This window comes from Falco biarmicus, chromosome 6, assembly GCF_023638135.1.
Source record: "Falco biarmicus isolate bFalBia1 chromosome 6, bFalBia1.pri, whole genome shotgun sequence".
NCBI lineage: Eukaryota > Metazoa > Chordata > Aves > Falconiformes > Falconidae > Falco > Falco biarmicus.
In genome coordinates this window covers 11,884,778-11,909,140 of record NC_079293.1, presented here as the reverse complement: position 1 = coordinate 11,909,140, position 24,363 = coordinate 11,884,778, and the positions used below count along the sequence as shown (strand labels likewise).

The window sequence follows — 24,363 nt, the reverse complement described above, 5'->3', positions numbered from 1 at the left end:
ATCCTGTATTTCATTGTGCAGTCAGGGCAGGACTGGAAGTCGTACCTACCGCAGAGTGACTTCGTGTGACCAGGGCGCCTTTAGAAATAACAGCGTTTCCCAGCTCAGCTGTATGCTAAGCACCTCCCTCGCTTGCAGAACTAGGTTGTGCTGAGAAGTTTACAGGAGTACACCGACAAGATAAACTGTTGTCATTACTTGTTGTGCTATAAGTGGATGAAAACTATGATACACATAACTGACCAAGGTTAAAACTTCCAAAACCTGTGTGATGTGTGTTTTGGTTCTTAGCCATGGGCAAAAGCAATTCCTTTTATGCTATAAAACTCACGATTTATTTTACCTTTCTGTCTTGGGTTAGTTTTATGTTATGTTTCTGATTGTACTGCAGAATATTAAGATTGAGGTTGTAGAATGAAATATGCAGGACTAGTTTTCTCAGGAAACATCGTGGATATTAGTAGCAGTTACAAGATGAGGCAAAATATTTTTTTTTTTTAATCTTTAACCTGAAAGAAAATGTTGATGAGAAAAAGAAGAAGTGGAATCCAACACAGTAAGACAGAGAGCAATGACTTGGAAAATAGTCAGAAAAAGACAATCTGGTATTTGCAGCACAGCAAGGGTGTGGACCTGCTTATGGCCATGCATGAGGATTCCTACTTCATGGTCTGTGCATTTAAAAATCTGTGGAGCAAAGAAGTATGTTCAAGCAGTAATGTGGTTGTTATTCATGATAATATAAAATTACTCTTTAAAAAAAAAAAAAAAACACTTGCTATTTTCAATCTCTGCTGTGGCTCAAAGCTAAGATATTCATTTCTGTAATTTAGGCAATGGATATTTTTTACAGTGATTATTTCTATGACTACATTCTTCATTAAGCTTTCCCAACTGCCTGGCTGTAATTCCTGAGTTTCAGCACTCACCATGTTGTCCAGGTGGTCCAGAGCAACATCTCTCTCCCGATTTATGCCAAGGTCATGATGATCTTGTAGCTACCTTTAGTGTCTCGTCACTCCCATTTCCTGAGCCATGAATACTCACAGGCAGCCCTGTTCAGGTGCCCACATTTCAGGCTCTAACGTATATTTTTCCAGTCATGCCGCCTGATCTAGCTGGCTCCAGAAAAGAAGGCAGGGGGTAAACCACATCCATCTCACCTGCTTTGTGGGAGCAGACGGAAACAGGTGCTTTTAGACAGGTCCCAGCAAGAGAGAGAGGCACAAAAGAATATGGGTGGCAAATGCATAGCTACTGCAAATGTGACAGTCCTGCTTTGGTGTAGGGCTCTGCATGCGAGTTATACTTGCAAGGCTGCCTTTTGATTTTTTTTGGTGCTCAGCTTACCTTTCAGTGTTGTTATGCTGGACACATCATCTATTTTTAAAGATAAAGCTCAAGTCCAAAACTTAGCATTTTATTTTCTGCATACGGAGTCTCAGAAGTTCAAGCAAATACCTTCCACAGCCACCTGCACTGGCTAAGAGCGGAGCCTGCTCTGCCTGGTGCACCATGTCTAGCCTACTCTACTCCATGTTTAGCAGAACTGAAAATTGCATTTTCAGCTGACCAAAGGCCGGGAATTTGGATGAGTTGCAGTGGCCCACAGCAAAACCTCACAGCTGTTGGCCTCAGAAGGCGGTAAAGGATCTGTGGAAGTAGCTAATTTCTTCCACTCAGAGGCATTTGCTTTCTGCTTCTTGCTGACCGTAGATAAACAACCCCTTGTCCAGAATGCTTAAGAGGAAAACCACAGCCCCTTTTGCTGTGGTGATGTCTCCTCTAAGCCCAATATAAGAATTCTTTATTTTTCGCTTTGGCCATGTTTGTGGTCTCTCTGCTAGCTCCAGAGAGGTTACTGTGATAACTCAGGGGGAGCTGCTCTGTTGTGTGGTTGCTCCTTGCCCTCCACCAGCTCCACGGACCTAAAGAGTAAGGGCCAGCTGTTTTCCACATCGCATTTAAACACCTTGAGCAATGGGCAGGTCGTGCAGAGGCAACCAAAGCCGTAACTTTTGTGTGAAGAAAGGTCAAGATCTGTCAGCTTCAAACATCAGCAATGCTCACGTGAAACAGGAAGGTGAAAAATTTTTCAGAGCAATTCAGTCTCCACAGCAGATGGAGGTGGAAGAAACATTTTCTTTTTCAGATGCTCCCCTGAGCAGGCTGTGAAAAGGAAGCACATACTCTGCAGAGAGAGAATGAGGGAGTACTGAAATGAAGGGGCAAATGCAGGAGTATTTTTTTGCATACACTTACATGAAACTTTGTCAAATCTATTACTTGCTGAGAGAAAGTAATGTTACCCATTGAATGATAGGCTGAACTTAATGAAGAACAGGACACTGAGCTAGAAGTCGACACATTCTGTCATATCTCATAGACTCTTTGGTGGAAGTATTTCAGTTAAAGATCTTTGAGACCAATTATCATCATCTAGAAGCACCATTTCTGCCGTGCAACAGCAGAATTCATTGTAGATCAGCTGTTGCACCTTGAGCCCATAACCACCCCTGTAAAGGACTGAGGAAGCTCTCCTTGCTCAAGGGTAACAGCAAACCTTCCAGGTGGAACTCATATTGCATTTTAAAGTATGTGTGATGGAAGCTTTTCCAAATGGATCAAGTCTTTAAACAATTTCACAAGATTCACATTACCCTGTAGTGTTCAGTAGCAAGTCTAGACTGTGAAGTCCATCATCTCCCAAACAAATTCTCCAAGGGTTAATTCTGCTTAGGAAGTGATGAGATCAGAAGCTACATAAAGCTCACCATGTACTTTGAAGAATTTCTGTGGTGAAAAGTAAGATTTTGTTGAGTCAAAACACATCATTATGTTTTTGATACTAAGTATATTGGTGCTTAACATTTTTCTGTGGAAAGTGTGAAGGATTTTTTCCCCTCTTTTTTTCTGTGAGAGTTGTAACTTCTTTTATAGTCACCCAACTTAACTAACAAGGTGGGTAGAAACACCTTACCGAGTATACAGTTAGCAGACACTATCACAGTCGTCCTGTCTACATTCTGACTGTGTAAAGGTTATTAATAAGATGTCTAATTTCTGACAGTTTGCCCTAAAAAAGATCTTTAGGTTGCAGCCCTTTTAAAGAGAAGCCATTGCCGGTTTGCAACTGAAGAAGAGAGATTCGTTCTTTGATCAGAAGAGTCGTTTTGGCTTATTAAATAGTAATGGTCAAGTCAGATCACTGTTGTTGGGGGAGAACTGCAAGGAAAGGCTTTGCTCTAAGTCGTCATTCTAACTATCGCTTCTTTTTCTCTGCTTTCAGAGGCTGGCAACAAGAAGCTAAAGAGCACGATACAAAGAAGCACAGAGACGGGAATGGCAGCAGAGATGAGAAGTCGTATGGTTCGACAGCCAAGTCGGGAATCCACTGACGGCAGCATAAATAGTTATAGCTCCGAGGGCAAGTAAGTGGCATTTAAAAATATTAATAATGTAGAAGTTTCTTGTCTTTGCAGGAAAACTTGGGATGTGAGCAGAGGTCCCAGCTCTGGCTGAAGGCGATAGCTCTGTGTACAGATGCTTCCTCTTGAAATGTTTGCAAAAATAAACTGTTTTAGGGGCATAACACAAATCTTTTGAAAACCGAAATTTAGAGAGAACTTCTTAAGGAGTCACATTTTCCCTGTCATCCAGTGAGGCATTTTGTTCATCGAAAGACAACTACATTCAGACCACATTATTCAAAACAGAACATAGGGGTACTTTTCCTTTGAGTTATGTTTGGATTAACTCAGAGTTAAGCTTCAGATGTTATATGTAAAACCCTGTGATATGAAACTCTGCTCAGTAACACTATATACAAAGAAAGTTTAGTTTGGAGTTGGTCCAGGTCTCTTGTTGGGAATTGTAAACCCAGAGCCCAGCTGCCCCATCAGCTGAAATCAGACAGACGACTGTGGGGAATGGGGCAGCTGTTTTCATTCACTGCTGAGTGACTCAGTATGAAGGAAAGGAGAACAAAGTCAGCGCGTGATACTCCGTCCTCCTCACAGCTCTCACTGGGACTCTACCATGTGTGCCAAGGCGCAGTGGTCACTAGGGTACTTTTATAAGACGCTTCTCCACAAAAGGGGAAAACAGGGGGCAAATGCACCCTATAGACCTGGAAAAAAATGAGAGATTGGAACCCCTTTGGCTTCATCTTTTTATATGCTTATCATGTTACCACAATTACTACTGCACATTGTGTAAGTACAAAGAGCCAGGGGCAGCCATGATGGTGGCAAGGAGCTGTGTAAAGGTGTAATTTGTCCATCATCAGATGATCTCACCATCCTCATTTTTTTACGAGGGTGGTGTCATGGGTAGAGTGACGCACTTCACTTGTGCAAGAGAGAAGCAGCCGTATGTTTATTGGCTGAACAATGTTTAATAGTAAATGAGATGATGATTTAACAAGATTTGATGGCAAGGTACACTTGATTATTTACTGCACAGAGGACAGGGTCAGACAAAACTGTCAGGGAGACTCTGGTGGAGTTTCAGAAAGGATCCCCTTGTGTTTTAAACTTCTCGGATGGAAGTTTAGGTGTGGCTAGATCCAAACTTAGTCTCAGACTTGGTCAACAATATATCTGAAGGTTTATATGTGCAGAGTCAATCCTGTATACCACTTATCTAAGATTTGAAACTTTAACATGCTATTAATCACTTACCAAGGATCTATTGCAGCAAGGAGTCTCTCAGCTCAAGGGGACATCCTGGCATGCAGCCTACTGCCATGCAGGAGAGCTCAACGGGCCCTGGGCTGTCCGCTATTTGTGGAGTAAGATAATCGACAGTTCTGTTTGCCCACTGACTACAGAAGTTAGTTTATTTCAAACTTGGCTTGAGTCAGAGCTTGACCAGCCCTGTTAGCTGGGAGCATTGTTCAAATTAGCCCTTGGCTATTGCATCTTTATCTGTCTCCCCCAAATCCTCTTCGAGTCGGATACAGCCATCACAACCAGATGCAGCCATTAGGATTGCCACTGGTGGTTATCACTTGAGCAGGGTTGTGGAAATAAAGGTCAGGATGGGGCCAGGGGGAGCACGCATTACCCTCACCACAGGTGGTGAGGCACTGGCACAGGTTGCCCAGAGGAGCTGCAGAGTCCCCATCCCTGCAAGTGTTCAAGGCCAGGCTGGATGAGGTGTTGAGCAACCTGGTCTAGTGAAAGGTGTCTCTGCACATGGCAGGGTGCTGGGCTAGATGATCTTTAAGGTCTATTCTGACCCAAACCATTCTATGATTCCATGATACGCTAAGAATTGCAAGAGCCATGTAAGAAAAACAAACTCCATCATGAATAACTCAAACCCAAAGTAGGTAAGTATCTAATGAAGAATGAGGGATGGATAAAATATTCCAGTATTTTTACCAGTATGTTTCTGATAGGGCGTTATCTTTACCCTTTCCACACTCCATCCTGCCATCCTCCTTCTCTGTGCTGCAGTGTCAGTCTGTAAGGCACCAGTTACTCACTGTGGTGACAAAGGTCCCAATGAGCTGGACCCTGCTAAGGAGGAGCTGGGGCAGCCTGTTTCCCTGGCTAGCAGTGCGGGAAAGACAGGAGCCCAGCACCGACGGTGAGGACCTTCTCAGGGGAACAGCCTAATCCTCTGCTCCACCCTCAGGGTGTGTAAACAGATTCGGCCAGGCTGAGACAGCCAAGGTCTGGGTCTGGAGGTCACAGCAAGTGTCTAGGGGACAGAAGCCACAAGGTAGAGCCTTACACTTTTGACTTGAGAATCAGCCTCTGAATAAGGCAGTGAAGAGAGCAAGCCTCGGAGGTAAACGGAGTGCTTGCTTCTTGTTGGGACATAGTGTAGACTTGGTGTGCATAGTGGGACTTAGCTTGAAAATTATCCTTTGGAACTAGATCCATCTTCAAGGTAAAGTGAGCTATCATAAGCTGGTAGCCACACTATCTGCATCTCATGTCTTGTTCCTGCCTCCTTAGCTCCCCATCTCTTGCTGCTCCAGCACCAGTTCTGCTTCTGACGGTTCTCCTTACCTCTCTCAGTGCTCTCATACAATAGATTTCTTCACATCTGACCACATTTGACATACTTTTCTGTGCCATACAGCTCCCCAACTTTTCAATGTTTCTGTCCCAGACTTTTGGTTTGACAGAGTTGCCAGCTCTTCTGGTTGAATCCTCACTATACCTCAACTTCATTTCCTGACTCCAAACCCACTGCACAGTTGACCTTAAACACTGTCCCTGATCTACACACACCTATTCCAGTCTCTGGCAAGAGTAAAGAGTAAAAGTGAGACCAGTGAAGTGAGAACACCACCAGTATCTAACAGTGACTCTGAAGAGCAGCCTAAGAGAATGGGACGAAGGAGGCAGATAACAAAACTCAGGTGAAACAGTTAAATATATCTTTCTGAAATGAAGGAAGAGAAACATTCCTTAAAGAAGACACAGTGCCATAGGCAAAAGGGATACCAGAGGGCTCTGTTCAGTGTAGCGCTGTATTTTGTGGCTTATAAAGCTGCTCTGAAGTAATTTTATTCTATGATTCTGTGATTTAGCTATAGATCAAATCCTCAGCTGTTCCGCAAACCTGCACGAGTTTGATAGAATAATGTCTACGGCAGCTCTGGGTTTAGATCACAGTGAATGAAGAACATTAAATGCAGAGCTTCTTGTAAGAAAGATGACCAATACAATCTTCTACTGTTTCACCACTTCCCCCACATGCATCACTGGCTTTTTTATAGAACATGAGTTGGACACAACTGCAAGGTGGAGACAAAGCCGCACAACTACAGTGCGTAATCAGGGGTACATACACTGTGCCAGCTGATCCTAAAATCTTGTCCCTCACTCCCTCCTCCTTCGGGGCCGTTTTCAAACATTAGAAATGACACCTTTAACTTCAGATGTTATTTATAGTGTGAGCATGAATCAGGTTTTGATAGCGCCTTCTATTCAGAATAGAGAAGCTGGTTTTTCCTGTCTCTTGGGAGTTTCCCATGAAAATCAGCAAGAGCTTGACTTTGGTTGCTTGAGTAGTATTTTGTCTGCAGTCCAGTCTTGATGTTACTGTAGGTGGGTAATGATGACAAATAGGAGATGCTTATGTTAAGTTTGCATGGGTTACTTTTTCTTGTGTGTGTGTGTGTGTGTGTGTGTACATTATGATACTAACTTTATTTCCAGGATTACATAGTTTACTGACAGTGTCGTGCCTCATCCTGCATTTCATAAGACCAATCAGATGTGTAGCTCAGCTGAGAGTGCAGATTCCTGCAGTAGGTAGCCCAGGTACCATGTTATGTTCTTCTGCTTGACCCATAACTGGAGTTCAGTGAATTAGAATTAATACACATTAAGGTGAATGTGTCCTTCACAACATTCATTCTTACGTGTATAGCTAGAGGTGTCTGAAAAGTGAGAGTGCTCTCAAATGAACATTTTCAATGTCGTTAGTCAGTCCATAGCAAAATGTAACACAATTTGGGGAAAAAGGCCAAAGCAGCAAACAAGAAACTTTTCATAGCAGGAGCAAGAGTGAATGGGTAGTGCCACTGGGGAGAGAAGGAGATTGTGTGTCTTATCAGGAAGGGTGGGCTTGAAACTGCTCGTCAAGGTTAGGTGAATGCTGTAACTGGCAGGCTGGTGGTTGAACTGGAGACCTTGAGGTTCTTGTCCTCCATCTAAAGAAACTACCTTAAAAAGATTTCTTAAAACTAAACTGTGAAAAGCTTACCTTGTGGTCAATCAGACTTTTTCAATGAAAAGGACTGTGTGGATATTTTCTGGCCAGCTTCAGTTACAGGCAGTCTATATGTTTATGCAGGCATAGCGAGAACAGTTAGTCTTGAGGAGAGAAATGGGCTTTTTCTATCCAGCTAACTGGGGTTTGCAAGGAGCTTTCAGTGTGAATTGAATGACTGGAGCACATAAGCTTGATCTGTTGAAATCTAAGCTTTTTGCACTGATGTTTTTATTAGGAAGTTTTCTAAGTATTCTCTCCAGTCTAATAGGAGATTTCCTTTGAGGAAGAAGCATATAGTGGATGGCCTGCTGGTAAGGATGCTATCTAGACTTAGTTCAAAGTCTGTTCTTCTTTCCTCATAATTGTGATGAGGAAGTCAAAGCTGAGTCTCTCCACCATGGATCGTTCTTTCTCTCTTCTCTCTCTTTTTTGTTTGTTTTGTTTTGTTGGTTTCTTTTGTTATTGTTTGGAAGCTGTATGTCTATTTAAAAGAAAGTGGAGATTCTGGATACAAGTAAGCAGCTTGGAAAAGCACATACCATGGAATCATAGCACGGTTTGGGTTGGAAGGGACCTTTAAAGGTCATCTAGTCCAACTCCCCTGCAATGAGCAGAGACATCTTCAGCTAGATCAGGTTTCCCAGAGCCCTGTCCAACCTGATGAATGTTTCCATACACTCTGTGCCAATGTATTACAGTTCAGTTAGTGTCCTGAAAGAGGGGTGGGTACCGGCTGTAGATGCAGATGTGGCTGCCAGAGTATTTTGGCTAGGGAGTGGCATTAGGTTTAGCTCTAATCAGTACTAGTATTACCTGCCTCTTTACTGCTTCAATAAACAGGTGCAGCAATCACATTAATTTAGTGTATACATCGGTTTTCTCTGTTTGTTCTACATGATGCGGATGGGGTTTGGATGTATGTATCAATATAAAACAGTATTTTACAAGGTAAATCAACATTCAAGAATGAAGAATGATAGGGTATTAAATTTCAGGGGGCTTTTTATGTTTTCTCTTACAAGGTCACTTATAGTTTATTCACCTGTCAGGCTTTTCACTTCCCATGGAGAACTCCTTACAAAGAACTGTTTTATGGACTGCTTTGCGTCCATGTGCAGAATTACTACACTTCTTTGGGGTCCTTGGGTAACAGCTCATTCCTGATGCTGCAGAACAACTTGTGGTTGCACATCCTGACCTGCTTGCCTTGTATCAGTAACAGTTTTGAGGTAGATACTGTAGGACAGTAGAAATTAATCCTGTTCTTATGCTTAACTGGCTTTTATTTTGCTTCAGCTTAATATTTCCTGGAGTACGGCTGGGCGCTGACAGTCAGTTTAGTGATTTCCTCGATGGACTTGGACCTGCACAGTTAGTAGGCCGGCAAACGCTAGCAACCCCTGCCATGGGTAAGAATAATATGTTCTTCTCTGTTAAATGAATAATAAGCCAGTTAATTAATACACACACTGCCAGACTACAGCACCGAAAAGACTTTTACAAGGTTGCTTCCTTTACTGTAAGCATGAAGGTCCTATACACAGGCACTGGTATTCCTAGAACGCTAGCATCCCAATCAGGGTGAGAGACAGTATTCCCTGTTTGAGGCAATTTGAATTTCCTCATTTCATGAAAATCTCATTTGCAATTTGAAGAGAGGAGTTGCGCTTTGCTTCCCGCTCAAAATAACTGTGGTTTCTCCTGTTGTAGCTCACTGGAAATTCTCACCTTTTTATACTTACTTGCCACAGATTATATTGGATGTGACAGACAGCCAAACTCTGCACTTGTTCATGCTTAGTTCATCTAATCCCAGAATGTGGAGCTGCTGCCCACATTTGCAATGCCCAATAATCAGTTGCTGATAAAGCCAGTGTTTATCATGAAAGAGACAAAATCCTTTTCTGCAGCAGCTGCCTGAGGCTGTTACCTTCTCTGTGTTCCAGACCAGTCTGTATTTCCCTGTAGTACCATTGGCTGTATCTTGGTTATGAATAGAGTATGAGTGTATAAGGTGTGAAACAGTGCAATACTGTGCGAGTATCTTTGGAAAGGTTTGATTTTTTTTTACTGTTTATTTTTATTTTTGCTTATATATGAGCAACTCTCAGACATGCTTTAGGATGCTAAGTGAGGAGTACTTGATCAATTACTTGAACCATACTTCTGATGGAAATTACAAGTGGCCAGTGTTTCAGTACAGATGTCTTGGGAGAATCAGCTTCAGGAAGGGCTACTGAGATGCTTATGAAAAAGGAAATTAAAGCAGAAAGAAAAATTGCAGGAGAGCAGAAGGAGACAGAAACTTTGTTGAGAATGTTTTGAGTATCCCCTAAGACAAGGGATGCTGTGTAAGTCCAAATGACTGCTACTAATGCATTAATAAGCACAAAACTTGTTAAATTCATATTTTTTTATTATCATCTTGAAAGAGAATATGTTTGTGAGATGGTTTGCGCTATACAAATCTGAGTGGCTCTGTCAGTATGAATATAAGGGTCTAGATTTCTTTCATCTCTCTATTTTAATCTTGTTTTCTGACTGAATATTTTTCTGCAATTTACTTGAGTAATGTTTATTTTCACTTCTTAGAACTTCTTTATTTACTAAAGGCTCAAGTTTTGGCCCCCAGAAAACCACTCAATCATGCTTTTTAACAATTTTCAGGCCACCTTCTATGTCCTGTCCTTTCACTGGTGACTCTTTCAAAAAGTTTGTATTATTGCTCCCCCTTCTGGTTCCACGTCGCATGTTTTACTTTGGATATGCGATACGGAGATGTGCTTTTTAAAAAAGCTTGTTGGAATTTTCCAGTAAACTATTTTTAGTGTAACGCAGAGCTCTGTTTATTCAAGAAAAGTTTGATTGATAAAAAAAAAAAAAATCTTCCCTGCTGCTCTGTCATACCTCAAGTACCAAGGTATAAACACTGCTCTAATATACTGTTAGACAAGCATATGAAAATCTCATGCGCAGTTAATTTCAAAATACTGTCTTTGTAAATCCAGACTCCAAATTCTATAGTTCAGGACTATCCATTTTTAAGTGTGGTTTTGTAGACAATTGGAGTTCGCATGTCAAATATATACATACTCCCATGTTTCATAGATATATGTATAGTTCATTGATTTGCACAGGTGTTAGGTAGCTGCCCATGTAATGCTGTGCATTTTTTATTCCAAGTGGCCTGTTAGATTTCTAGCCAGCTGATTCCATGATATATGAAACCATAGAGACATAACACTTCGAGCATCAGGTCATCATTGACTTCCCTTGCATTTTACTGATCTAGATCAGAGCAGCGCTTGGTCTTGGACTAAGCAGTTTCCTTTTTCTGCAGGAAATGTTATTTGTCAGAACTCAGGCAGGGAGACAAATTTGACTATTTAGTAGCAAAAGCAGCTTTTTATTTTAAAGTGTTGTGTCATTTTCTTCATACCAAAAATGGCTGTGGAATATTGATAAACTAGGTGAATTGTCACCTCTGTACTCGCTGGAGACTTTTGCAGAAAAAACCCTTTCGAGCTCCTGGGGGCATAGGGCATCATCCCCTGAAGCGGTACTGTGACTGTGTGCCTCCTCTGGTTGGTGTTGCCGCCTTGTCCTCAGGCAATTGTAGTTACAGAAGAAGGTTTCAACGTTAGTCTTTACCAGGAGTTCTTCCTACTTCATCAGGGAAGGAGCCTTCACACTGCCAGCTGTTGCAACTCAGCTTGGAGGCAGAAATTGCCAGCCAAGGGGATTTCTGAACACGAGTTTGGATTTTAGGCTCTCCAAGTGTGGCACCACTGTCAGGGCAGCACATGCCAGTGACTGGCACAGGGGGCAACAGTCCTAGGGAGGAAAACTCTAGGTAGTAAAACTCTAGGTAGTTCACCAGTGCAAAATTAAAGGTGTGGTGGTTATACAGTAAGTGTTGCGGTAAATTTGCCTGCCTCCGGATCAGAAATATTGAGTTCTGGTATAAACCAAGAGAGGTCACCATGCTCCCTAATAGCATCCATCCATCTTTTAGTCCTGATTTAAGGATGGAGAAGTTAAAGGGACCAGGAGGAGAGGTGACAAGCACACTAATGCAGCAGACTAGTAGCAAACTAGTCTTTCTCACTCTTACACACTATCTCCCAGGCCATACTGCTTCTCTGAAATGTGGGCTTCTTCTCCCTCTCAGGTGACATTCAGATTGGAATGGTGGATAAAAAGGGCCAGTTAGAAGTAGAAGTCATTAGAGCCCGCGGCCTCATACAAAAACCTGGCTCCAAATCTACCCCAGGTAAGGAAAAAAACAGACAATATATGAACAGAGAAAAAGAACATGACATGTACTGATAAACTGGTGATCAGAGACTTTTTGACCTTAGCTGTCAGTTAGCTATCACTACATTTAATTTTTTTTGGTTTGCTTTTCAATAACGAATATGTGAGTGGATATATCCTTGCTACCAACGTCCACTTCTTACCACCTTGCATCTGCCAGTTGCATGCCACTTTTCAAGGAATGATTTTCAGCAACTCAACATCCTTTCTGGAAGGAAAATTTGCAGAAATATTTCTGCATATCTTAAGCAAGTCATATATCTCAGAGGGGCTTTGTCAATGTTGAAGAAGCCCTTTGTGTTTGTTCCACATCAAAACAAGAGGTGGAGAACAGATGACAGTGCTTTGAACAAACAGCTTAACAGACCTACATGCCAGGATCTTCTGTACGCAACAGTGCTTCAAGAAGACAGCAGGTTATGCTAGTGCCGGTGTCAGTAATTTGTATAATGAATGAGATTTAATATTGTATCATTTTATAAGGACATTTTTTAAAGTTCTAGTTATTTATAGAAAGCTTTATGAGAGATTTATAATCGCTACCACAACCACTGCTTACTGTAACAACTAGAACAGTAGTTTTAGATAACATTTTACCAAAATGGCACTTTTCAGCTCCTAAGGAGATTGTAGATGAAAGAGGAATTAATCTCTGTGTTATCGGAGTGACTTATTTTAAATATTCCTAATATGAAACATCAATGTCTTCTGCTTTGAAATATCTCTGACCCCTAAACATACATAGAGACTCCAGCACAGCTATCAGTGACAGTTAATTCCTGGCAAAATAGTGTTTTTAAAACGACAGACATGAAACATAACTGTTGTTGGTTACGTCTTAGATCATTACATTCAGTGTTTATAAATTGAATTGATTTCTTATGGCCTGTGTAATTTATTTTGTGGATGTAATTGTATTCAGATTATACAGTGAAGATAAAGTGTGTCATTTTCTGTCTGCTCAGCTTCCTTTTAAGGCATCTGTCCTTCAGCTCAGATGTGCAATGTAGAAGTTTTTAAGTACAAACATAAAAGTCGGTAATTTATTATGTTCTGTTTGCAGCTCCTTATGTCAAAGTGTATTTATTGGAAAATGGAGCGTGTATAGCTAAGAAGAAGACAAGAATTGCACGGAAGACCCTTGATCCTTTGTACCAACAGACACTGGTTTTTGATGAAAGTCCACAGGGTAAAGTCCTTCAGGTCAGTTGCTTTTTAATCCCATTTTAGGCTATCATTTGGAGAAGCACTTGCATATTTACTTAAGTTTAAGCAATATGCATAAACTCTTTCCAACTCACTAAGCATTTAATTTTATAAATGCCAGCAAACATGTCCTTGTGGCTTGTGGTTTCAGACCTGCAAAATGTCTGGCTGTATTAAACATTTCTCTTTTGTTGACTCTTGCTCCTGTCCTGCCATTAGGTTCTCCCACAAGAGGGAGCAATCATTCACCCTTAAGAACAACATCTTCCTTAACGCTGCACATAACAGCAGGAGTGAATACATAGCATGGGTTTGGGGGCAATGCTGAACCTGTGTTTATGTTCTTCCAGGTAATAGTTTGGGGAGACTATGGCCGAATGGACCACAAATGCTTCATGGGAGTTGCCCAGATCCTTCTGGAGGAACTGGATCTGTCCAGTGTGGTAATAGGCTGGTATAAATTATTTCCACCTTCATCACTAGTGGATCCAACTTTGACTCCCCTGACACGCAGGGCTTCCCAGTCATCTCTGGAAAGTTCAACTGGGCCTCCCTGCATTAGATCATAGTAGCAGGTGCTGTCTAATAAGAACATCGCCCAGGATAACAATTGGAACCAGATATTCACACGATCAAAAAACGCTGTTGGAGAGAGACAATCACTTCTGTTTTTGCTTGTAGTAGTTATCCAAACATATGTCTGTTTGTCGAGAGATGGCTTAAGTTGACAGAACAAAGGTATATCACATATGGCCAATCTATTAGCGGCTATCACCGATGCTTATAACGATTTTAAAAATAAAATAAAATAAAAGGAGAGAGAGTGAGGGACCTTTAGATTCGACCTAAGTCAAAGATGACCCAAACTGGAAGTTCTCGCTCTGTTAACAATGTTGTATTTTTCACATCTTGACAGAGCTCTTAAGCAGTGTTACCTTCCTGGTGTTTCAGCAGTTTTTCTGTACTTGTCACTTTCACTAGTTTTTTGCCATGTGATTCTGCTAGTTTTGTAGAAGTCCCACAATGCTAACAGAGACCCTTCCTTTCTTTTTCTAAACTAAACAAAAAAGGGCTGAAGCATATCTCTGTAAGCATCGTTAAAGTGTTCAACAGCCACAGTTATGATTCCAGCGAGTTCAAATAGTTTCTTAGTTCTGGTACTTCCAAGTCTCTCAGGTGGGAACCCAGAACAAATGACCAATCTAAGTTATATTCTTAACAATAAATGCTCATCACAGTGCCACTTTTTCTTTGTAAAAAACAGATATGTTTGCATTATATATAGTAACTTTTATGTTTATGATGTTTTGCATGGAAGAATTTTGAAGAATTCTGCAACAACTGCTGGGGACTGGTATAAAGCAGCTTTAGTCTTAATTTTGACGTTGAATATGTTACTGGTAATGCAATTTTCCTCCTAGAAATGGAGAGGAAATATTTACGTTTCTGTGTATAAATGTATATTTGACTTCCCAAAATGTTGACCAGGAATGGATTGAGCATATGACACTTTCAGCTGTACCCAGGCTTCTCTGATGTGTGTCGCTTCAGATGCACCTGGCTGCCCTGGATAGAGCATGGTATGAGTTGTTCAATGTTTCACTGGAAATTCCAGTTGAAATATTCTGCACTTACTAATGTTTTTATCAAATTTTAGTTTACATTTCTTTGAGATTGATGCAAGCACAAGGCTTGATTTTTTAACGCAAGATATCTTACTTTTTGGAGGAAAAAAAGTCAAAATTTCAATTTGCTTTTTATTCATTTGAGTTCTTGGCCTTGAAATCCCTTGTGATATTCTGTAAATGTGCGAACAACTGCAGATTACTGCAGGTGCATTGATATGTTTCCCCTCCTTTTACAGGCCATTCAATTTTGTGATCACACAAATAGAGCAGCATGACTTGGAACTGTTCAAAGCTGCATGCACGTTTTGTAAAAAGAGATGAAAAAGGTTATTTAATAATGTATGTTAGTTCCACATAGGCCAGCTTGTATGTTGCATGTACTTGTACAGTTTGCTCGTAATTACTATACTGAAGTAACCAAGAAATCTAAGCCATCCATTTTTCTTATAGACATTTTGCAGGTTTTAGCCAGGCTAGGTCTGTAAGTCTGTGCTAAATGTCTATAGATGGACTTTATTTTTTACCCTATGGAAAACGTGATGTAGTACGGACCAAATTCCTTCTAATAACTATTTTGGTGTAGATTCCTACTGTGGGGCTGTAACACATGTAGAAACTGTGCACACACTAGGTTTTAATTCATAGACATACTGCCTGCACCAAGTGAACTATTTATTATTACTCAACATGTGGGAATTATTCTGCCCATCTTTCCATAGGGCGCAGATTGGTTACTGCTCGACCTGCTGAGCAGGAAGAACTCAAGCATTGGTGCACTACTACTAGATCCTGTTCTGTCTTAGTGGCCAAAAACCAACTAGTTATAATTCGATAGTATCTTTCTATTTTGACCACTTGTCTTAACACTCCCCTGTGCTTTTAAATGAACTTCCAACTCATGTTATGTAAACATGTTTAATAAAATTTCCTTTTCATGTTCAGTGTAGTAGTTGTGCTCTCTGTATGTTCTGAGGTTCATCTGTGATTCTGCTCGCTGCAGGACTGTGTGAAATGTGTTAAGGAACAGTAAAATGATAAGTAATTTCTATGGTTCTTTTGATTGCTGTAATAGTGTACGTTGAAATCTGGGGCCAAAAGCTGAGGCCTAGTGAAAGTCGTGTTTGGTTGGCTTCCTTTTCACCAAGAAAGGAGCCAAATTGTGCTCTCATGCGTTGAAGCAGGCAAATTAATGTCTGAAAACACATGTAGGCAAATTACCATCTGGTGAAATCTAATCAGTTTATTGGAGTTGAGTGATGCTGTGACTGCTTGCATTCAGTCAATGGGGCGGCATGTGTTAGCACCAGACACCAGCTCCCATCCGCTGTGTGCTAATTTAAGACATGAGGACAACTCCTGATCTTTTGCACTTTTTAAACCCAGAAATATGCCCTTCTATTGTAATGCCATTGTGGACAATTCTTTATAGAAATTTACCTGAGAGCAGAATTTGGCGCTAAATTTTATTAGAGTTGCAAAGTTTATGTACTTGGTTTGATTTTCAGTTTTCCATGTCCCACAGATACCTGATAACAATTTAAAAATAACATAAAGACAATATTGCCTCACTTTGAACACTTTTGTTTATTACTTTATTTAACTGAGTACCTGGTTAAGCTACTGAAAAAAATGAATAATTAAACATGGTAAATCTCTGAACAAAAGGCATGTTATATTTCTGCTTCTGTGTGGTGGGAGTGATCTGTTTAAATGCAGAATTTGTCACACTGTTGCAAAAAGCCCTCGATTTCATAAACCTCATGGGTCTGAATATTGTGTCCAATACTAGGATATTTTTTCCTTTCTGTTCCTGAGAAATAAAGTTCAGCATTTCTGATCTCCCCCTGGAGCAAAGACAATATGGCAGAAAAAAAACCCCACTGATCTATTTCATTTATGGTGTTTCTGATGAGCAGGGATCACATATGCAAAGATTTCAGGAATGAAGCATTAGACTGTGCTAGGACAGATAAGTTGTGTGCTGGTCTCCTTTCCCAGGGACTGTTGCCTTTTAAAAACTCATTGCTGAGTGCTGGAATTATAATACACAGATAAATCAGCTTTAATTCCATCCTGGTTTTTCCTTGAAAATGCAGTACCACCTTATATGTCATATGCAGGGGAAGAACAAAGTTATTAAACTAAAAGTCCCTGTCATGTAATCTGACAGTTATTGGACTCATCTCGAGTAAATGTTCTAAATTTTGTATCAAAATGCAAATTTAGTGTCCCTCTTTGAGGGCAGAGAAAAAGCTTTTGGCCTTGACCTTAGTGTTAGAGACACATCAGAACTGCAGTGAGTGGATAGGACAAACCAGAACTTCACGATCTTATTCCTTCGTAATTCTCAGAGAAATGATACCTGCACTTCCATTGCCTGCTTTCAGAAACAAATGACAGGCTCAAAAGTTGAGTTCAGCCCAGGTACGATATGTTATACATAGGAGAAAAGTTCAGAGTGGATCTTCAGTGGCTGATCTGCATACTCCCAAGATTTTACTTATAGCCTGTGACTGGTCCTCTAAGAGGTCGGCTGTTTGCTGCTCCTGTGTAGTCGCTGCTCAACTGTCCACAGGAAAAAGGGATTGTGGGACTCATACTCTTCTTTTGCCTTAACTGAAGAAAGTCTTGGCAGACAGCAATGTGGCTCTTCCTTTAAAGCCCCAAGCGCCCACTCCTATTAGGTTACCTTACTATAATTCTGCAAATATAGATTAAAGCCATCTGCAAGAAAGCTGATTGTTGATGAAGGATGTGATTTCTCCAGTCAAGTAATGAGTATTCTGGCCATTTTACATCATTAAGAAGTCCACTAAAATCTATCAAGAGTAATGAGTTTCAACCAGTACTTCACTCCCAGCCCATCCACTTCTCTCCAGGAGAAAAAGAAAATACATGCGTCATGTATGTATTTTCTCAGTGTCTGCATGGATGACCATGTATGCTGGTAGTTAAATACCAAGTTTACAAAAGAGGTTGTGTGTGGCAAGCATGTTACATAGATCAAATGTTCTTCTGCGTTTTGTGATCCAAATTCCTTCTACCTGAGGTGCCAGAGGTAGGAGGGGAAGCTGCCTTCACTCCTTCTAGCATCTAACTGATGATGATGATTCAGCTCCTGAACACACAGCCTGATGCCTAATGAAATGCGCCTTGATTAGGTATGTTCTAGTCATTGGTATGATTTGAAGCCGTAGTTGTGCACCAGGACATAAAACCTTAGATGCTCTGCCTTGAGTCAAAGTGTCTAATGCTTAACACTAGTAGTAACTGAGGGAAAGGGTAAAAAGTTGACAGAATCTGTAGACTACAGTAAATCAATACAGCAGTTCAGGTAAAGCAAATATTATACAGCTGTATTTATGTCTCTGCTAGTACAAAAAAGGCATCCTCAAGAGCTGAGTCTTTTGGAGGTTTCAGCTGCTGGCTGCTGGAAGCGAGTCACCTAAAGGTTTCACAGAATCTTACAGGTGGCCTCTGAAAAAATTGCCTTCAGAAGGCGAGCAGCAGCTTATTATTACAATGCTCTTTAACAACTCATGATTGTTCGTTCTGATCACTTTTAACATGTCTGCAGTTTCAGGACCCTGCTAAAATGCAGTTAGAAATCAGTAGTGGCTCACTTGGAAAGCACTGGCTCTGTGGTGAAAGGTTGTGTGATATCACCACCTGTGCGGATTTTCAGTCTGTCTGCAATAATTCATTTAGGTGAAGATTTAGAGTCTTTTTTCACATTTCCTTCTCATATATATCAGTAGGATGTACGCTTCTAGGTGACTTTGAGAACCTAGGTATCAGCCTCTGCACCTAGGGTGGGTGTAATTCCCCATTTCAGAGTCATTGCATAGATACTGAAAAAGCAGAGTGTAAAAGCAGTTGTGGAGTCCTCAAGAGATTTAAATAACATAGTAAGTTCTCATCTTCTTGTCTGGCTCCTGAAGTCTTTTTTGTGCTGCCAAGTATCAGGAAGAAATATCTTCCATATTAAACCTTGTCACTATATTTCAGCTACAGCCAAATAAAAATTCCTGAGCCATGCAAGCCAAGCAGGACAATGTTGTTTCCTTCAGTTTATGCCAAGGCCTATACAAAGATTCTTTCATAGAGAAGATGTCTCATGTTCCAGTCTTCAACTCTTCAGGGAGCAGCGCTATCACCTCTACATTTCCAGTATCACCACTTTGTCTTTAGACCCTGTTGTCTGGTCTGACTTGCTTAGGCTGTTTCATGACAGCCCGTCTCCACAGAAGAAAGCTGCCCGTGTCCACACTAGAGCACTAATTATAAAAGATAGAAAAATCCCATTTAGAACAAGCTAACACAAGGGTTTGTTGACAGTCCTAGATATTTTAAGAAATCTTTTCATGCAGTTTAACCCAAAAAATTAAGACTTGCAAATCCAGCAAATACTGTAAAACAGAACTTTGATTAAATGTTACAGTATATACTGAAAAAAAAATATCCATTTCGATAACTGTATTTGCATACTGCAGAAACAGCATTCACACACAGTGCAAACATGGCAGTATTACAAGAGCAAATAAGATCAAAAATGATCAATTTTTATTTTCAGTGATGCAGAGGGTGAGAGAGGGCCAGGAGGGAAATATATTCTAAGTATTTAGTTACTAAGCAAAGTCTGTTAGAAGCCAGAATCGGCATTATCCTTTAGCTGCTGCTTGTTAAAGCTGAAGCAAAAGGAACCAAGGGAGAGACCAAGAACTCCATCCTCCAGTTTCAAAAGGGGCTGCATTTCTTCCAGAGTGACAAAGTCTAAGACTAAGTGAGCAACCACTGAGTGCTCAGGAAGGAATGACAACACAAAAGAAAACAATGACAATTACAATTAAAAAAAAAAAAAAAGTGCTTCAAAACCATCTGGAAGACTTTCTTAAGATTGTGAAGGCCTGGGAGTGCAGCTGTCCCTGGACCAGATATAGAACATGAGTCTGGATTTGGAACGAGTCCCCAGATGTCCCTCTTTATAGGTCAGGAGGACTGGATGTCTGTTAGCAGCCGATGCTACAGGGCTGCCGAGCACGAGTCAGCTTTTTCTAATAGAGCATTTTGTATGTACAGTGTGCCCACTCTTGGGAGATGGTCTCTCATGTGCATTGAGAGTGAGCTTAACTTTAAGGGGAGGTAAAGGGTATATATTTTTTTAAGCTCAAAAAACTGTTTCAGAAGAAGGATCTTGCATCAGCCCTCAAAAAGCACTGGCTATGATGCTAAAGAAGTCAGGTGCTCTGTGACGGGTAAACGGATGTGTCAGAAATGGGTCCCCATGGAGGACAGGGCAAGAGCTTGGGGACCACAGAGCGGGAGGAGGGAAGGGAAGGAAATCGAACCTCTGTTGCCCTGCGGGGACAAAAGAGGGAGACGCAGGAAAGAAACCTGAGGCATAACTACTTAGCTCCCGTCTTTTTGACTGAAAGCTCCAAAAAAAAGCAGCATGGCTAGCTCCCTAGAGCCTCACAAATGGCAGTGCATTTCTTCCTGAAGAGTCAAAGGATTTGGCCCAACTACTTTACTTCAGTATTGGGAACAGACTGTCTGGTGGCAGCAGGGCTTGTCAAAAAATATGATGCACTGTTTTCCTTTCTGATAGATGACTCTCTAGGAGTTAACCAGGAGAGGAAAAGTAAGCTGATGGCACAAATAACTCGGAGTTGCTCTGTATCTAGTCTCAAAAGGCACATAAATACTGTAATTGCTGGGAATAGGGAGTATCAACAAGCTTCTCACAGGCAGCTTAAGGGTCGCTTATTGACCTCTCTTGCTTTTTTTTACCTGATAGGAAAAAGGCCCTAAGATTTGTGAGACAGCTGAAGTACAGTATCTGCTCTCCTAGAAAATATAACAAATGCTGATTCCCTCCTCTTGATTCCTCCTCTTGCCCTTTCCCTGGTCATTGCTCCTGCAAACTGTGAAGCAAAGTTGAGTGTAGTCTGGCGCCTGGAGTCAGCTCCCAGTTGCTCTGCTTCCGTGCCGCCAGCAGCTCACTTGATTCCCAAGCTTGATGGGGAAAAGACCTGCATTCCTAAACCATTCATGTTAAAATACAAGAAAAACCCAACCCTGAGGCCTTTTCAGACCTGCTGGGTTTTCTTTCGCTGGGGAGCTTGAAACAAAATTAAGTTACAGCTGCACCAGAAGTCACTGCTGTGCTATCTATATAATCCTTCAGCTCTGCTGTGTATGTGGGCTTCTTGGTTAGATTTCTGTTATGCCATTCAAATATTCCCTAAAACAAATCCCAAAATGTAAAGGAGGAGCAGGAGATCTGTTGCCATGGCAGTGAGCTGCTCTTCAGGGCTTAACTTTCTTCTCCCTTTGCTCTTTAGGTGGGTATCTACCCCCAAGCACTAATCTTAGCCTTGCTCTCTCAGCACTTGCTTGCCTGATACAAGCTCAGAGCTGTATCTGTTGTCTTCAGAGAATACCTGTTGGATTTGAAAACATTTACATTTCTTCAGCGAGTGAGAGTGAACGGAGGAAAGCAGAGGAGGGTTATTGAATACCTCACCTCTCTGGGGCTGCTCTTGAGTTTGTACCTGGCTGGTTTAAGACCACTATTTGCCCCCCCTGTACTTGCATATCTCATACACACTGTGCATTTTTTACGGACTCCGGATTTGATTCATCCGCACTGAAGAATGTGGGAATTTTGCCACTGATTTCAATGAGGCCGAGCCTGAAGTGCTTCTGTGACAACAGGTGACGGATGCACACAGCGCAGGGAGGCTCTTTTGGTGCCAACAAACCCCCAGCGAGGCAGGAGGCCAGCCAGCCGTTCCAGCTGCGCAAAGCACAGAGCCTCAGCTTCTCTCTGAGGATGCGGCCATCCTCGCAGTGGCGGCGGAGGTGACAGCCAGCGGCAGCACACGGGCCACGGTGCCCCAACGTGACAAGAGGACATTGCCTGGCCTCTAGACGAGCCTCATTTTTTTATCTTCTTAACGTACATGCCCTAACAAACAAGGCCAAAAGCTGGCATTTTCTGGAAAGCTGCCCTGGTCAGAAAAGCAGCAAGGGAGCGTGGCGCTGGGCTGTGTGACAGAAGAGATGGCCCTGGGCAGCGCCCGGCCCAGCACCACGGCTCTGCGGGGGGGCAGAGGGGCAGCGGCAGGAAACCTGCCCCTGCGGGCAATCGCGATTGGGCCAGCTCTCGCGACAGCGTTATTTATTTAGACAATATACTTGGGGAAACGTGTGTGGAGGAAAGAGCCCGCTGCTCTCAGGCTACTCGCAAACAGGGCAAAAAGCCTTCACATACGTTATTCAGGTGGGCGGCACACCCCGCGGAAGGGCGGGAGGGCGCCGGTGCCTCACGGGGCCGCCCGCCGTCCCACCTGTGGCCGCAGGAGGGCGCCTCAGCACCGCGGGCCGCGGGCAGCCCTGGCGCGGGGCAGCGCCACCGCTCGCCCCTCAGGGGTTTCGCGCCCGGCTGTCCCCGCTGTCCCCGCTGTGCCCCGCTGTCCCCGGCTGTCGCGCCCCTCGGGCTGTTTAAGTCTCAGGCCGCACGGCTGCCCCATCGCACCGTCGCCTGCCTGTCCCGCCGGCCCCCGTGTGCGGCCGGCCTGCGACCTGGGGCGAGGGCCGTCGGCGAGCCGGGAGCGGGGCTGCTGCCTCGGAGCCAGGGGTCTCTGCTCCAACGTGGAAAAACAAGCGTCTGCTTTACTGGGCACTTTTGGGGGGGCTGTATTGTTTTTTCCAAGCGTTGGACGTACACCTGTGGGTGCAGTGAAACGGGGTGTGTGATCACCGGCGGTGCCTGTCCACCGGTTTCACCGAAGAGCTCTCAGAACAGAGCACAACAGTTTTGGAAGAGAATTCCTACAGCAGAAAATCATGCTTATCTGCAACAGCCTACTTTTCTCTGATTCAGTAGCAATTATGAACTCGCTCACATAGAGCCCGTTTCACTAAGAAGTGTTAAAAAAAAAAAAAAAAAAAAAAGCACATTTGTCACCATTCCTGCATGGCCTGCAGCGGCTGCTCTGACGGCTCGCCAGGCTGCGGTGTGGGTAAGCGCAGAGGCCTGTGTTGATCTCTGAGCGCCCCTGCTACTGTCAGGCTGTATTGTGCCCCCACTGCATCGTTGTTACTTTCATATTAAGCTACAAGTCAGATACATCAAGAGAATTTCTGGCGACCAGTGAAATCTCATGCTGGAGGATCATTAAACTTCGATGACAACCTGTTTAAGGAGGAAGAAGATGATGCTGCTGACAACCAAAATGGTTTGGTAACTCAAACTTAGGTACTGCTCATCTAGCTGCTATCTTGAGACAGGTCAGTCCACAGGGGCGTAAAAGGGAAGGACTTGCCCTGTCAGAGCAGACAAAAAAGCAGGATGGGTTTGGGGGAGCAAGGTCTAATTTGATACCCGAGCCATACAAACCCACGCAACACCACAAAGGAACTGAAGCAGTGAACTGCACGTGATTGCTTTGTGTAGACCAGGGATCCTCAAAGTTCTTAACCAGGGGGCCGGCACGGATGAAGTGGCAGCAGGCCATCTGCGGCTGCTTGGTTTCCCCCCCAACCCCCGGCGGGGGGGGGTCTGTAAATACCGGGGGCTGGATTGAGGACCCTGGGGGGCCGTATCCAGCCCACGGGCCGTAGTTTGAGGACCCCTGGTGTAGACCCATATAGCTACTGTGGGGTTTAAATTGGCAAATGAGTGGATTAAAGTCTTCATGCCTTCAGCTCACCAACATCCTTAAAGAATAAAACTGAAATATGTTGGGATTCTGGCTTAGGCTGGCATGGCATGAAGAATCTGACAGCCCAGCTACAGGCTGTCGGGAAGCATGTATGTGCAAGGCCTGAGCCCTGAGGCTAGTGCTAAGCTCCTCCACCCAGCTCACGGGGGCTAACAACACACAGGCCGGGTTTAGGACTCTAAGCCAGCTGTTGGTCATCTAAAATGGGAGCACAACCAGAAGAACGTAGCTCCTCTTGGTACAGCTCTGATGGACAGCTGCACGTCAGGGTTCTGCTAGACAGCAATGAGAGAAGTGCTCACTTGGTATAAAGCGCTTTGGAAGATCACTAGCATAAGAACCTGCAACCGTAAAACTACCAGTTCTCAAATTAGCCAGCATGGCAGGGCAGCTGCACTCTGTGGCAGTTTTGCACTAGGTCATAGCATAAAACTTACTACGTTTAACCCTGCATTTCCAGCTTCTTCTCCTGTGCAAGACACAGGAGGTCAGCAGAAGGTGTCCCTGGCGTTTTCCCCCAAGCTCCTGGAGGAGATGCTGTTCCAGGGGACACGACTAGCATATCCTTATGTCCTGGCAATGCTTGGTTGCCAGAAAAGCTTCTCAAGCTGGTGGCTGGCATAACTTACAGCAGCTTTTAACCTGCTATAACATGCTCTGAGGTGAGGACAGCTGCAGGCAACACTTACTTCTTTTGAACTATGCTCCAGTCTGATGTGCACACGCTGCCCTTCAGCAAACTA

The 24,363-nt window shown here is 42.9% G+C and overlaps 1 protein-coding gene across 48 annotated transcripts in view; it reads left to right on the top strand.

The window, feature by feature from the left end:
- RIMS1 (regulating synaptic membrane exocytosis 1) overlaps positions 1-14,078 on the top strand; it is a 335,801-nt gene extending 321,723 nt beyond the window's left edge. For all 48 annotated transcript variants that reach the window (XM_056342347.1, XM_056342344.1, XM_056342365.1 and 45 more), the window contains 5 exons: positions 3,290-3,431; positions 9,037-9,149; positions 11,912-12,013; positions 13,121-13,260; positions 13,614-14,078. In XM_056342347.1, coding sequence (XP_056198322.1) covers positions 3,290-3,431; positions 9,037-9,149; positions 11,912-12,013; positions 13,121-13,260; positions 13,614-13,832 — 716 coding nt within the window. In that variant the 3' untranslated portion in view covers positions 13,833-14,078. The remainder of the gene's footprint in view (positions 1-3,289; positions 3,432-9,036; positions 9,150-11,911; positions 12,014-13,120; positions 13,261-13,613) is intronic.
- The last annotated feature ends 10,285 nt before the right edge of the window (positions 14,079-24,363 follow it).